The sequence below is a fragment of the Esox lucius genome, chromosome 8 (genome assembly GCF_011004845.1).
Source record: "Esox lucius isolate fEsoLuc1 chromosome 8, fEsoLuc1.pri, whole genome shotgun sequence".
NCBI lineage: Eukaryota > Metazoa > Chordata > Actinopteri > Esociformes > Esocidae > Esox > Esox lucius.
The window spans coordinates 16,736,933-16,753,875 of record NC_047576.1 but is presented as its reverse complement, the minus strand read 5'-3'; the positions used below and the strand labels follow the sequence as shown (position 1 = coordinate 16,753,875).

The following is a 16,943-nucleotide window of genomic DNA, read 5'->3' as shown; positions in this document are numbered from 1 at the left end:
CGGGATGATGGACAGCACAGTGAAGCCAATTCTCCATTCCCACCGTACATCTGTCTATATACAATATCTCATTTTCCTTCATCAAATAGCTCCTATGTTGTCATTCTTTATCATTATTCTCACTCAGACTGCCTACTGTTTGTCGCAAATCAAAAATCTATCTTCTTAATTGGATTTTTTGCCTTCCTGCTCCAGGATTAGATTTTCTGGCCTGAAGCCTTTCAAAACATGTGTTCACATTTCAGTTCTTCAAAGATGATGTTGTTTCAGATGTAAGAAAACAAACATCTGTAAGATTTGAGCTTTTCTTCTGTCACTTAATTGAAGTCAAAAGTAGTTGTTGTTCTAACTACTTGTCTTTTGGTAACTTTACTTCAGTTTGTTGAAGGCGCTGTGCACAGCGCAGGTTTCCTGCTTGATGTCAGTTTGAGTAGCTTGTCACTGCAATCCTGATAGAAATAGACACTAATTAGTGGGATGAAGTGAGAACTGATATATAACGAAGTCCTTCTCTCTGTTCTCAGTGTGTCAATTGGGATCAGCTATGTCCTGGCTGGCAGTGAGGCCTACGCTGTGATTCTAGATCTGAGGTAAGTCTAGAGGACAGAGCACAACAACAACCCGACACGTTTAAATAAGTTCTTCCACTGTTCGCTCTTAACCCTTTTGTAATGCAAACACCTTTCTCTATGTTTGCCAGTCTTGACCAGTAAGGCGGATGGGTGATTGACTGGGTTTAAGATTATGGCCATGTCAGTTATTTGGCACTGTTTGGCTTACATTGTCTTTTTCTGTTTGGCAGTGCAGACAGCCCTAACACTGATGACTTGAGCTGTCATGAAACAAGACTATTTTGAGAACATATTAAATGTATTTGTCAAATGTTATACATGTAGGCCTGCAGCAAATTGTAACAATGTTTGTAGACACTACGATGTAAGGAAAGCATAACTTAGACCATTTACCATGATGTTCAGAAATGATTGAAAAAAACAGTTTTATGTGTTTTATTTATTTATTTCTTAGATTCAAGAAGGGAAAATTTTGTGCCTCATGTTTTCGGTGATTTTGGAAGACTTTATATCTTTAACGTTTCCATCTTTAAAAAGCTTTGCTTTTAACAACTTATTCCTTTTATCATTACTCTGGAAGTTTTACTTTAAACTCATATTTGAGATTGCTTCACCAACTACTAGTGCTTCTGAAAGGATTATGGCCTCTGAATGTTTGAGAAAAATTTATTTTCACAAAACTTGAAACAGTACAACTGAGGAATTCTCTCATTATATTTTGCCTATAGGCAGGGTGATCTGGAGACTTTTTTTGAAGAACAAACACTGGTTTTACAAGAATAGCAAAACAGGAAGAGTACATTCTTCAGTATCTGAGATTTTTGTGGATAGCGCAGAAACAAAACTTTTGTTTTCTTACCACACTTATCAAGTTCTTGCCCTTCTCAGTTGATTGATAGAATTGTTTTACCTTGAAAATAACACTCTTGTCATATTGTCCTATATTGATAATAAAACATGGAGGATATTAATATTATCTATTCCTATGTGCTTGTTTTTCACCAACAGTTTAGAACTCAAAGGTGCTCTTTTATGGTGTATAGATGGTCAAATTCACAGCAGGATCTGTTAGTGTCCATGTTTAGGTGACCATCAGTAGTCAGCTTCAGCTTTACATATAAACCATAAAGAAAATGAATAAACACTCTTGAACTTTACCCTCTCCTTGAACAGCATATACTATCCAAATTCAATTAAAAATGCCTTTACAACCTGTTGAAGATATTTGTGATTTCTGCTTGACCTGTACTTGAGAAGTTGAATATCTTCATCTCTCTTGCCATGCTGGAGATTCGGAGAGGCCTCTAATGGGAATGCAGTGAAGATATTTGAGGGACATGATAGTTGTTCTGTACATGCACACCTTTACACACTGCATTCCATAGATTGATAAGTGGTTTGTTGGGAAGTATTTTTTTTTTGGAAATACCTCCTGGGTGAGAATTTGCGGAATGCAGTCATGGGTGATATCTAAAATAACATAATTCTACCTCGGAAACTTGCCTCCTACCTCTTAAAAGTGGCTCTGATTTTGCCCTTGAGTTAGGTGAAGCCCAGAGCGCAGAGCTTTTTCATTTTAATTAAAGCACTTCCTACAGCTTTCCTCTGAAAACATACACTGGAGACAAATTCTGCAACAAGAAATAATACTCTATTATCAGTCTGAAAAGATCAATTTGTGTACCAGGCAAGCACTTTAAAGATCCTCGGATATGAATAATTAATCAGTTTATTTATCAGGGAAAATTATCCATAAGCGCTTTGAGCAATGTTATTGCTTACAGCTTTCTCCACCCCCTCCCCCTGTCAGTGTGGTCTGCTGGTGGATTTCATTTGTGAAGTGCTGGGTTAAGAGGAGCCATGGGATGGCAGGCTGATGAATCAACACAGACAGCTAGCTGCACTTTATTACCATACTAACAAATATCCCTAACACAAATCCTTCTGCCTCTGTTTAGTGTGAAAGGGCATGGATGTCAATAGCAATACTGACAAAAAAAACTGTAGTAAGTTAGTAATGAGATTTACGCTAATGGGTGATATTACCGTACAGCTATTCAGAGTTTTGAGAGCAATTTGTTGGATTTCTGTAGTGCAAATAAACATATAGTTTGTTCTCTGATCCGGGTGAGTTCATTATGCTCTTGTTTCACTTACTACTGCTTGAGTATAAAGCTGATTATGTTCCTCATTAGTTAGTATGTTTCATAACAAAGCCAGCACTAGGTGTTTCCACTTTATACTTTAGCGATTGAGTGATTCAGAAAACTGTCTTCAGTAGGGACTTGTTTCCCATATAGTTGTACGCCCTGTGATGCTACTCTGGTATGGTGTCAGCTCTGGCGTGTGGGAATAGGGATGTCACAGACAAATGCACACTGTCAATACTCCCATCTGGACCGTGGATGCTGTCATTTCACACTGTCACACAGTCTCTCCTGCCCCCGGCCTCCCAGCATTCCCCCCCAATGCTTGCAGAGCACATTTGGGAAAACATTCAGGCAAATCATGGCCTTCCATGCAAATGCATTGATAACATTTCAAGGAGACGTGTGTGCGCGGGCCTGTAGGTGAGGTTTATCGATTGTCTGTTTTAACGGTAGCTGTAATATTCAGCAGCTCAGCAGTTAACAGTGGAATGAGCTCTTTATGGTAATAGATTTGGAGAGGAAAAGAATGCTGCAAGCAAGAAATCACAAACTGGGATCAATAGGTTTCAGAATTCAAAACATAAACTATCTTCTTTGTGTCTTCCTGCCTAACGGTAGGCAGTTCATTCATAATATAGGTATATCAGAGTTATGCACATATTTTATGACATGCATGGGCAAGCACCCGACACCAACATGACCAAGTGTGTTCATGTCGACTGAATTCAGCCACTCGACTCTACTCTTAACACATCTGGACAACTTCAATGCCAAGCGCACAACTTTCTTTGGCTGGACAAACCACAACATGAGTAAAATTAATTCAGGCTACAATCCATTGACCTTGAAGTCATACAAGGATGAAGCGGTGAATCATAAAATTTCACTGTACATGCTCTATATTATTCATGTATCGTTTTCACTGTAAACAGGCCAAGATAGCAGTGCAAAAGCATTGGGCCCCGGGCCTGGATAGATGTGATTGTGGCAGCTGTGCCAAAGTGGCTCAAGTGTGGAGTCAAACCGAACTTACTGTATCTTCATTCTTTTCTTGGGTCTCCATGGGAATTAGGTCTGTAATTACCTTTATCAGTTCAGAGAGTTAATTTATTTTGTTCTGCCCCAGTAAATACTTAACCTGAATTTTATTCACAGTATCTGTTTCCAGTTGGACTTGGTGCAGCCCATGTAAATGCTTGAGTGGTTCATTAAGAACATCTTATTCACTGGGGGTGTCTGCTGGATATAGGCACAAAAAGCAGGCAGGGTTATTGGAGAAAAAAAAAAACAGTGAATTTCAAGTGATCCCCCTGGAGGCTTAAATCAATAGGTTATTTCAGTCCTTTTTAGTGGCATCCACTATCCCTGCAGTCCATTCTGGCTAAATCATATCATCTGAGCATCAGATGAGCCCATTGCATAGGTAAACTAGAATGTCTGCTAATCTTGTAGACAATTGACATTAGCTGTGGGGAACCGTCAGGGCCCTCTATGCCCTCAGAGAGGGCCTAAGGATGGATACAAATCTGTAAGTCTATATCATTTTATATATTATAACTTAGATTTTTTCCCCCCATTGATTTAACTTATTTTTGTCCGAAATGGTAATTGTCGGTGCATTTCGTCCATCGAAATATGGCCGTAAACAGTTTTACATTAGGCTTACCATAACTTAGCCACTGACGGTTGTAGCCAGTAACGTTTTAGCCTATCCTAAAGAAATCACAATGCCTACTTTGTTTGGTCCGCGGGGAGGATCGAATCCCTAGCGACCACGTGGTGGTCCGCATCTCTAAACACTACTCTAGCTTGTAACTAGCAAGGTTCTGAAACTACTCCTTGAAAACCCTACATTATCTATTAACACCGAAACCAGCAATTTCACATTCAACGTGTTAAATTAGAAAGAGATTGCTATAGATGGCTAGCTAAATGCCATACAGTACCTATAATGAAAGCAATGACTCCAATTACTCCATGGCTGGTTCGTTCCTTTCGAAAACAGTTACAGTTGAATAGCCAACCATTACGCTATGTGAACTCCACACATCGAAATGGGCCTTGTAGGTGCAGCTCGTCCATCGCAATATAACCTTAATCAGCTTTAATAACCTATAACAGGATCGCAACGCTACATACAATTAGCGATTACTGTAGACGGCTTGCTAATATAGCTATACGGTACCTATAATGAAAACAATCAATTTGGCTGGGGGAGAGGATAGATCCGCCATTGAATGCACAGCAGTACGCATCTCGAACCATTACACCGAGTGAGCGGCTACTTAGTCAATCAGTCATGTACTCAGTAAGAAACATTCGGTCTTCTTGGCCGGGCTCCGCTTACAGTAAGAATTTTTCTTTGGTAGTCTCTTGGTAGAAATAATATGGAATGGACTTTGTTTGTAATTGATAATCGTAATGTTTTTGTTTTAATCGGCAGCTTGCTTTTCTTGCTATCTCGTTCATATCATTTTGAATGCACTAAAATATTATATCAACTTTAGAAAACTGTTATGTGGTAAAACAAAGGTAATTATGTTGCAATTGGAAGTACTGGGTACATGACATTTCGTGTTGTGGTGCATTTTTTTTTATTGTTGCATGTTGGAGATTGAACATCGATCACAACAGTGAGTGAAACAACGTGAGTCGTTGTGTGGTTAATTTATTCAACTATTTGAGTTACTTTTATGACAAATGTTTTTTGAAACAACTGCATTTTGTTCTAACGTGGTTCTGCAATAGATATTTACAACCATTGTGCACGTGCTGCTTTTGTGCGCAACAGTCGAGGTGTGGCTTAGTCCAAATTGGTCCTCTACATGTCTGCAAAACAAAGTTCTCAAGACATGCTCTGTAACCACGGGCATCCTTCTCTATATGTATGACGTCAGATTTTTTACGCTACTGAGGCCCTAGCTCCAATAGTCACGGTTCGCCATTGGGCATTAACATTGACCACAGCGTTACAGGCCCATAATCCGTAGGCAAAATAAAATGCTTTGTTGCCACCAAAGGTGTTTACCTTACAACAATTTATATTTTTACTGTTTTTGTGTGAGAAACCATGCATTGTTCAGATTGAGCAATATTTAGGACATGTCTTTGTTCGAAACTGATGGCGATTCACTTTAGAAAAATATCACAGCTATTATCCTATCACAAATTCTTTGTCTGTTATTGCTGGATCTGTTCTAATCCTGTACTTCTAATGGTGTTGTTTGCATGACTCTTGTCTGTCTGTACAGCCATATCTACGTCATTCCTGCCTTTACCTGGACACTCTCTCTTACAATCCTGTTGGCTCAGATTGTCATTCAGCCAATCACATCGCTGCTGACCCTTCTGAAAGGCATCATGCTGATCATCACAGTAAGTATTCCATGTTTCATTTGATCAGTCATACTCTGAAGGATCTGCTGTGCAATGCTGCCAATTATGTAAATCAGAGTTTGCATTCAAAGATACACTGAATGTATTTCATTCCACACACTTTTTAATCACAGACTCAATTTCCCAAGATGACAATATTGAATGATGCTGTGTAAAGCAACTTAATTTTTTATGAGATTATATGGTAACTTTCAGAATGGTGTGAAGGGGTTTCGTTTCGCTCAGTTTGGCCTTCTGTGTTTACAGCTATGCCTTAATCATTCTCATGAGGTGACTGCTTCATTAGATTGCATAAAGAGTCATAAAGATGGGTATAAATGATTATAGAGATGACACAGCAGACGATGGGATGTAATTATGAAATAATAATGGTTTCTGACACTTGGTTTATTAGGCCAAAGAAAGCCACACAATGAGGAGCACAACACCATTATTTTTCAAACCTTTAAGTAAGAAAATAAAGAAAAACTCCTTATTCCCTTTAATGAAAATACAGTACCAGTGTCTGAGTGACGCCCCGAACCTAGCTGAGCATTTGAATGCAAATATAAAAATGCAATAAAAACTAATATTAAAATGTCACCTCTGAGAGATGGCGATGGATATTATTATAGAAGATTATATTTCCTTTATATAACCTTTGTTTGATATTACTAATGTAATATAAAACCTGGAATATTTGATATCAATTAACAGTTGCGGTAGTGTTTTTTTTCCCTCTGATTTAGTCTAGACATTTTTTGTTTCTCTCTCAAATGCTACCATTTTAAATGACTGTTGGTTGTAAGTCCAATGCTGTGGTTTGGATATCTGAAACAGAATAGTACTATTGCCAAGGGATTGGGGAATTAATTATCACTCTGAACTTTCCTACAGAAGACCTGTGATATCCTCAAGCCAATGCCAGTCGCTTTTTAGTTAATACATCATCTGCTGTAGTCCGGAGTGTGAATATATCAGTGAGAAACTGTTCTGCAACGCTGCAGCGTATTGACACTATGAATAACCACGCACTGCCATTCATCAAACGGGGGAGTTGTCCTCTTTCCATCGGGTGCTTAAGTACTTGACAGGAATTTTCACCAACCTCTCATCAGTGGAAAAATAGGCCTCATCGCTCACCTTCATTGATATATTATCCTTGACCATGCCGTCTGGGCTTATCTGTAATTTGGGCAGTTTTCATTTCTGCTTGCCAGCTTTTTGGGCCACGACAGGAGCAGTGTCCGCCCCCAGTTTGGTCACACGGTGAATCACAGCACATCACAGCAGCACCTGGATTCACCCTACGGCGGGGAGGCAGGCAGTCCTGTGTCTGGGCCAGGCTCCTCACGTCTAGGAGCGAGTCCCATTATATGCTGGTGGACAGATTCAATCTGACACATTTGCACATAGGCACTCTAGAAATGTGTTCCACACCTAAATGTACGCTGTAATTAAAATCTAATGAGAGGGCTTTTATTTGATTCCCCTGTCAGTAATACAATCAAACAGTCAATGACCGCACAACAGTGACATTAATCGTGACAACAGTTGGGGTTTGTTCACAGTCCACGTAGCTATAGCCCCCCTCACTCCATCTGTGATTCCAGTTGATGTATTGTAGATTGTTCCGGTTCCTTTGGGAAAACAGAATCCATAGATTCTCCCAGATCTTCCTTCATTGGTCCCATCGCCTCCGGTTTCCATTCTGTAAAGGGCAGCAGTAATGTTAGACTGTCTGAGGCAGGTCTGCCAAGATTCCAATTGAATATGCAGGTGATTTCTATGGCCGCCTGGAAATCATTAAGAAGAGAGTTGGACAGAAAGTGGGTTATTTGCTGGCCTGCTAATTACCCCTATTCAGGGATTTACTGTTAAGGTTACATTTAATTTATACTGAGCAAAAAATATAATCTGAAATATAGATCCATTAAAAATGCATATGGTTTCTTGCTTGGCTTTGGCTACTGTTTAAATGTGTTAATAATGCATGGGAAATGTAAGACAATGTTCTGGCATGCTAGTTAAAATGCCTAAGCGCCCATAATTCAACAAATCTGCCGTCTTAAATAATCACCTTTAATGGATTTCAACCATAGAGAATGATAGTGTAGAATTGTGTCCCTCTTTGGGACTGATGTAAAGCCACTCTGTCCCAGTTTGGCAGACCTAGATAGAGTGACTGATGGCTGGGGTTATGATAAGGTTATGAATATTAGGGTTAATTACCCAGTCAGATTTCAAGGACAGCGATCCGCGTGAGATGAATAACTCTTGGGTTGTTATGACTGCTGTTTGTGGTTGAGCAGACAGTGCAGTCATTACTGTCCTTTTTAATCTTTTTGTCTCTTTAGTGGCTCTCCTGGCACATGACATGCTGGGAGTTAGGCTAGGATGCAAGTGGCATGGTCGATTTTTCACTTCATGCAGATGGCACTGGATCCCACTGTGAGTGTAACACAGGCGGCCATTAGATATTTTCAGGTCACTGATTCTCAATGTCAGAAACGGTGTCAGAAGCACTGCTGGAGATGCGCTGGTCGGTTGATACTGTTGCTTTAGCCAGAACAATAATATGATGTCTGTCACATGTTACAAGGTTGTGGTCTCTCAGCTCCTTTTAATTACTGTTGAGTCTTCTGGCACGAAAATTACTTGAGGTGTTAGGAAATGGTGTTAACATACTCCTTAGGGTTATATGTTCAACCATGTATTTGCCCAAGTGCTGTCTTGTAGGATGCCCAGTGTGTACCAGCAGTTGAAAAATAGTTTAGTGTCAGATTTGGTGTGTCTACCTCAAATGTATAGTGAATCCATAAATATGTGTATTTTACGCAATAAACCCACACAAATGTATTTTTTCAAGTTATAGGTTTTGAGTAATCTGGCCAATCAATTTGGTTTTTTTTAGTAAGAGTGGATGTATCACGCTATAGTTGTAGAGGTGGGGAAAGTTGATAATGTGTCATTAAAACCAGTAATACAGTTTTTGATACAACAGCATATCTGAAAGGCACCACTTGAGAGGACTATTTTTATCTTGTTGGATAAGAAAGGCCTACACTTAAATGTATTTTCTGTGACTAACAAGTCTAACTCTAATTAAAAACACACTAAAGGCAAACATCTTAGATTTCAACACAGTGCTGTTTAGGGTTTTGTTGTCTCCATATATAGTATTTGTTCCCATTTTAAGGCCCATCATAATGATAATTAGAGTGAACATGAGCCAAAACATCTGATTTCAAATAGCAGAGTAAATGATATAGCCTTATAAAGAAGTTCTAAAACTTTTAATAAAATTACACTCCTTTTTACCCATTAGGTCAGAATGAATTTTTATCATTTCTGCTACTGGAAGGGTAAAAACACAGGTTTTGTTGTGTAAATATGAATTCTGAGGTACCTTACTTCTAAACTCTTTTGTTCGATAACTACGAGTTGGCATGTTGAATCTCTGCCTCTTCTTTTTTGTGTCATTTATGGTACCACAATGGCCCCCCCAAAAAAATCAATTTCCACCTTGTGATTTTTTTTTATTCATTTCGTCTGCTGCTACACAAGCACACTGAATCACTCACATACATACTATAGTAATCTATAAGGTTGTAACCTCATCACAACAATGCACTCGCAGACAGGTAAATCATTTTGCTTGACTGTCACTGCTCGCAGGGGGACCTGAAATCTCTTGGTCGTGTGGATGGCAGTATTCCTCTAATCATAGAGAGTTGTTTCCAGTGTCTCGCACTAGCTGCCAAAGTCTAATCAAATCTTGTATCTCATGAACAGGGAATCAAATATGTTTTGCTAAGCAAGTAAGTGTCACCTTGTTCTCATTCATGACGAGTACCTACAGCAATGGCAATTAAGCATGGCTAGAGTGAAGCGTGGCTGCAATCTCCACAACGCCTCCCCACGTTGAAGGTGAACATCATTGGGCAAACTGCCATTTGTTTGTTGTTAGTTGTGTTCTTGCCGAATCATTATTTTAGAAATAAACTTGAATAATCACTGTAGATGTGTCTTATTTATCTCCAAGTGTTTGATTAGTTTTAGTTTGCCTCTGTTTTGACCTTTTTGCTTTTTCTTTGATATTGTCATAGTGCCATTACACTACAACCTTGTGCTCCTATACCAAACATTCACAATCTTACCTTCACTAGTATATTGTATGTGTGTGTGTGTGTGTGTGTGTGTTTTAAAGCAATCTAAAATCAATCTCTTCTATTTCTCTGTTGTTCCTCAAGGACAGAATATCCTAAAGGGAGTCATAAAATTCAACTCCCTAGCATGGCTTTGTTATAGATAAACCCATGCTCTGAAAAGCCCCTAATGCCCCCATGCATTCTAAAAGCGGTGGATACATTTGACTTATGCACAGTCTGCGTATAGTCTTTTTAGCATTTGGTTTGATGTTTTATACTGCGGAACCAGTACATGTTAACGAATGCACAGAACTTAGGAAGCGCCGTACAAATCTTACTGTATGAAATGTGATGATGGTTCAACGGCATTGTTTTGTCATCTCATTTACTGCATCATCTGGGAATCTTATTTCTGTACTCTAAATGCACCAGACCTCTTTCAGCACGTACATGACTGGTGGATGCTGGGTATTGTATGAGACTTAAAGTAAAGTGTAATTATATAAATCTCATCAGGCTCTTTTGTTATCTCTCTGCAGAGTGTCACAATAACTGACAGTAGAGTTTTCCAAACGTGCTATGGCTGCTGTGATAGGAGAAAGTGTTTTCTCTCGTCTGCTGACAGTGTGGTTATGAACAATTACTGGACGATGTGTCAGCTGACAATGAATAATGGATACAGGCTCCGCGCTGACCTCCTTGTGAATTTGGCTGTAAATTGAATCTTTATGGGGGTCCCTAAAAAGCAACTCTGAAAATAAACTTGCCATTGCGTTGCTGTCGCCAGTAGTATTTCTCTTTTAGCTCCTCATAGTCCACCCTGCTGGGTTGAGCTTTGCATCGCTGATGTGCAGCCCTGAAAGGCCGTCCGCCCATTTTGGATGCATGCATTGTAGTGTATGTATCCATTTTCATTGTTGTGGAACTAAGTTGACGTTTATAGTGTACTACAGTTTACACTGTTAGACTGGAATGAGTGATGAGAGATATTAAAGCCACTGTACCTGGGCAATTCTGTTAGTAGAATAATGTGCTGCATAGGCATGTGCAGGCTAATCCAAGACAGTCCAATCTGATTGGGTGGGCCAAGCTCCTGAGTGGAAAAAACTGATTGGTTTGCTTAGGACCATGCAGAAGCATGGGAGCAGGCAGTGAGGCAGTTTGACTGCACTGGTTTCTAAAGATAATGTGGCCTGTTACATTGTTTCTATGACTTAGTTAAAATGATAATCAAGTTTCAAGGTTTATTTGTCAGATGCACTGAACAACACCGCGTCATCCATAATGAAATTCTTATGACATGGCCCCCGACAACTACGTAGTGGGAGAAGAATATATAAGCCAAATATATAGCCAAAAAATAATAATAATAAATGCCTTATTGCTCTTATAAACCAGTTTACGACGGCAAAAGAGAAGTGAAAAGGGATGTCACTAGGACCCTGAAGTTATTGGAATTGCAAATTCTTTGCCTTTTGAAGATGGATGTACACATTTCATGTTGTATTGTGAGTCTGGACTGCCTGAGACTTTTTCTAGCTTGATTTTACCTTTTTTGCTTTTTGAATGAATGTTTTGTTGGGATTGTGGAAATGGTTTTGATGCTTTATTTTGTATGTAACAATGGTGATAATATCATTCAGGAACACAGTATTTCAATTAACTTTATTTTAGTACCAAGGTTTGAGATACAAGCAGATTTTTACGCCCTCTGTCCTTTGATCCATTTTTGTCATACAGTTCATTAGGTCCCATCTGATTTATGTTAATAAATTTTACAACAAAATGTACACTATTTGCTGCAAACCTGTTGATGTGGCATTCGCCAAATTGACAGGCACCGACATTCTAATATTTGAAATAAATCTCCACTTGCTCTTTAGCACTATCTGTTGAGTAGCTGATATAGAGACCCAGTGGTCGATTTATGTTAAACATCCATTCATCATAAGGTATGTAAACTTTTACATGTAAACTCAATTTCAAATAAATTTACACATTGTATTGTATTTCCAGTAGAAATTACAGATCAGTGTTCTCTAGGTGAAATTTGCTGTCAAGAGCATGCTATCTCAATGTCCATTAATGTGCTATGTATATTTTGAGCTGTCACTAAATTAATGTAGTTGGTTTATGTTGATTTTGGTATTTAGCCTGTTGGTCATGTTCGCATCTGATGGGAAAAGGCAAAATAAAGTTGCACTTGGGGGCACACTTGGATGCACTAGCACAGTCATGATGTAACATTGATATATCCTGTAGTTACGTTGTTGAATTGGTGATTAACATTTTTGATTTCTACTATTGTTTCTTAACAGGAAAATGATTTACAAGTAAATTAAATGAATGTAATTACGTTACTGAGTGTAGATAATCCCAAAATGATGCTACAGATTTTGCACATGTGTCACATCCTGCCAGTAACTATTAAATATATCACAATTGATTTTCTAAAGAAACTTCAAAAGTGATCTCAATCCGCCTAGACGATCCGAGTAAAACTTCAACGGGTTAACATTTACAAGGCTGCAGATGCAGTGCCCGTGTGCATTTCTAGAGCAGGTGAACAACTGGCATACACAGGTGGTGAGCGTATGCCACAGTAAAATATGTCGCAATCACCCTGAGAAACGGGCAAGACAACAGGGCTGATTGTGGACAACAGCAAAGGAACAGGCTAGGGGCCACATCCACGTCAGTAAGGCTGAGGTAGAATGGGTGGCTGCTTCATTGAGAGCACACCAGCATGTCAAAATCCCTGTCATTCAAGACCACTACATCAGGCGGTGTCAGAGGGAGGCCCTAAAATGACTAAATGACTCCAGCCACCCAAGCCATATATCTCTGTGGTATTTTATTAGTTTCCTATTGATTTCCGCTCTCTGATGTTGGCATGAAGGTATCTCGTCTCCCCTGATATTCTTTATTTTCTTGGGCACACATACACAAAATAATGACTGTGTCTGCAAAATCGTCTGCTTCTGAATACAGAAAGAGTAACTTCTAAACAATAAGTCCACACTGACTACAATTTGCTTTCTTTGGTCATCGGGTGACTGAACTTTCTTCACACTTACGCAACCAGGTTACTACTTATTTTTCCCTCTTGAAGATTTCATCTTGTTTTTCAATTGAATTTTTCACATATAGGTCACATTAAAAGTGGAAAAAGTTCTGACATGATTTATCTTTGTCTCATTCTTTTATATCACCAGCTGGCATTTTAACAGGGTTGTGTAGACTTTTTATATCCACTGTAAGCTGTTTCATGGACAGGTGTGAGCTATTCCTTCATTATTTATTCATCAATTAAGCAAGGTAAAAGGTCTGGAGTTGATTCCAGGTGTGGCATTTGGAAGCTGTTGCTGTGAACCCACAACATGCGGTCAAAATAGCTCTCAATGCAAGTGAAATAGGCCATCCTTAGGCTGCAAAAGAGAGATAATAAGAACATTGTGTGGCCAAATCAACAGTTTTGTACATTCTAAATAAAAAAGGCCACACAGGGTTCACCACAAGAAGCAAACCATTCATAAGCCTCAAGAATAGAAAGTCCTGATTTTGCCTAAAAACATCTAAAAAAGTTAACCCAGTTCTGGAACAGCATTCTTTGAACAGATGAAAGTAAGATAAACCTGTAACAGAATGATGGGAAGAAAAAAGTATGGAGAAGGCTTGGAATGGCTCATGATCTGAAGCATACCACATCATCTGTAAAACAAAGTGGAGGCAGTGTGATGGCATGGACATGCATGGCTTCCAATGGCACTGGGTCACTAGTGTTTATTGATGATGTGACAGAAGACAGAAGCAGCCGGATGAATTCTGAAGTGTACAGGGATATATTGTCTACTTAGATTCAGACAAAGTCAACAAAGTTGATTGGACAGTGCTTCACTTTATAGATGGATAATGACCCAAAACACAATGCGAAAGCAACCCAGGAGTTTATTAAGGCAAAGAAGTGGAATATTCTGCAATGGCCAGGTCAATCACCTGATCTCAATCCAACCGAGCATGCATTTCACTTTCTGAAGACAAAACTTAAGGCAGAAAGACCCATAAAAACAAACAACAACTGAAGACAGCTGCAGTAAAGGCCTGGCAAAGCATCACAAAGGAGGGAACCCAGCGTTTGGTGATATCTATGCGTTCCAGACTTCAAGCTTTCATTGCCTGCAAAGGATTCTCGACAAAGTATAACAAATTAACATTTTATTTATGATTGTGGATTTATGATTTGTCCAATTACATTTGCGCCCCTGAAATAAGGGGACTGTGTATGAAAACGTTGCAATTCCTAAACATTTCCTTCAATATTTTTGTTCAACCCCTTGAATTAAAGCTGAAAGTCTGCACTTCAACTGCATCTCGGTTGTTTCATTTTAAATCCATTGTGGTCGTGTACGGAGCCAAAATTATGAAAATTGTGTCAGTTACCAAATATTTACAGAACCAACTGTACATAGGAATGTAATATGCTGCCAATCAGAAAATACTCAGTATTTGTATTTATATTTATGCAAAAAAAAATTGTGGACACCATGTTTTGTTTCTGTCTAAGTAACTTGTGGACACTATTTTTATGTACCTGCAGTAAGAGGTTTCCTTTGCAGTGTTTGTGGGAGCCCAATTACTGTAAGTCTAACAATTGAATGGTTTTCCGGTGGAGAGCAACATACTTGGAGTTGGGAGTGTTACTACTAGACCACAGGCCTAAACCGAGCTAATATGTTAGCATTACATTTTGGCTCATCTTCTTCATTCTGGACATAGCAACATAAAAGTGGTATCTACAAGATTCTCTGACTGTGTGGAAGAAGGAAATGCTTCAGGTCACTGCCAACATTCTAAACGTGGCCATTGTTTTTGTTTAACATCCTCACCATAATTCTGTGGAAATGCTCCCCTCTCAAGTTATGCATTGTGTAAGAGGAACTAGCCTGGCCCAAACGCAGGACTGGAAATAGGAATGGAATAGAGACAGAATGGTAGAAATTGAAATAAACAACACGGAGGCTGAAAACTCCTTTTAGCTTAAATTAAATAGAATTGGCAACTTGGTCATGATATCTTAATAAAAATGAAGAATTGTCTTGTGGATGTTTGAGTAATTAAAGTTTATTGGGAAACTCTAGGACAGGCGTAGTGAGGAACAGTGCAGCCAAAGGAGTTGTATGGACACTTTGATTGATTTTACAGAGACAAAAGGGAATGCAAGCATAATTATAGCCTTTTATGTGGTTATGGTCTTCTGTTAAGAGCACAATGAGACCTAGGTGTCTGTCTCTCTGTCTGTCTGCCTGTGTGCTTACATGTGTATTGATGAGACTGTGTGCATGTTTGGGTGTATGTCTTCTAAAATGTTCTGTATGTTATGTGTGTGCATGTGTGCTTGTGTGTTTGTGTATGCAGGTGAGCGTGCGTGCGTGGTTGTGTTTTTCTGTTTATATCTCAGTGGTATTTTATTAGTTTCCTATTGATTTCCGCTCTCTCTGAAGTTGGCATGAAGGCGTCTCATCTCCCGTGATAATGCCCCTGCTGAGCGTTGCTACAGGTATCTATTCCAAACAGATCGATGTCTGGAGACCAAGACTTCTATTGTGGTTTTCACTGTCTAGCAGAGTCCATTTCATCTTAGGACTGATTGACAACCTCGATAAAATATTAACTCCAGAAATGAATTGGTCTGGAAATACTCCTCTACATGGATTTAGTTAGAGGAGTGAAACTGACAATTTCGTTTTGTAACATCCACTTGTTGAATGTAAAGTAAGAAATCGTAATTGAGAGTGCTTTTGACTAATTGTGCCAATGATCCCTGAGTAAACTTTGCTGGCACTTTAGATTAATCAGGATGATAACAATATTCTGACACAATTTCCCATTAGCACAGTGAATGACGCACTGAGGAGACCTTGGTGTGAATTTCATCTAAATGACAAATTGAATGGACTGGAATTCACACAGGCAGTAACATACCACAAATCAATTAATAGCCATGAAAAGCAGTTTTCAACAAAAGACAGCTCTGATGCCCAAAACGTGTTTGGTTAATGACTAATGACATACCAGGAGAGAATTAATGGTTGCACCTTAATAAGCTCTCAATTAAGTCATTTGAAATGATGCAAACTGGTTACCAAATGTATCACTTTTCATTTAAACAAATCTCTCCCTCATATTTCCAGCAATATTTCGGAGACATCATTTTATTCAGGGCAAATTATGCATGGGAAATCAAGTCCAATTTTATGGTTTCATAGAATAATGAGTGTGACATTTATACTGGATAATTGGTAAAGATTTCAAACCCCTTACTCCAGTCACACTAATGTTAAAACATTGACAGATAATTGTTTGTGCTACCATGACGATAAGCGTGAAGATTGCGGTCCAACCTATGTTTCTATAACTTAGAAGGCAGATGAATGCTCCGTTTCAACATTACAGATAGAAAGAGCTGCAAGTTCTCATGTCAAAGGATGAAAAACCACACTGGTCCTTTGTGTGTCTGTGGGTATTACTGCACGGGTAGAGCACAGGCTCCTTTGTCACGTTGTCACTTGACTTGCAATGGGTACGGGCTGAAGTGGCCAGGCGAGAGTGCTCTGGAACATTCCCCTTTCCAGGACAGAGAGCGATGCTTTGCCTTGGAACATCAGCCCTCTGCTCTCCCATCAGTCTGCCTGGCC

At 39.1% G+C, this 16,943-nt stretch overlaps 1 protein-coding gene across 2 annotated transcripts in view; it reads left to right on the top strand.

Moving 5' to 3' along the window:
- The window catches only part of si:ch211-51h4.2, a 99,765-nt gene that overhangs the window by 26,614 nt on the left and 56,208 nt on the right, over window positions 1–16,943 (top strand). For both annotated transcript variants that reach the window (XM_020049289.2, XM_034293795.1), the window contains 2 exons: window positions 525–590; window positions 5,974–6,097. In XM_020049289.2, coding sequence (XP_019904848.1) covers window positions 525–590; window positions 5,974–6,097 — 190 coding nt within the window. The remainder of the gene's footprint in view (window positions 1–524; window positions 591–5,973; window positions 6,098–16,943) is intronic.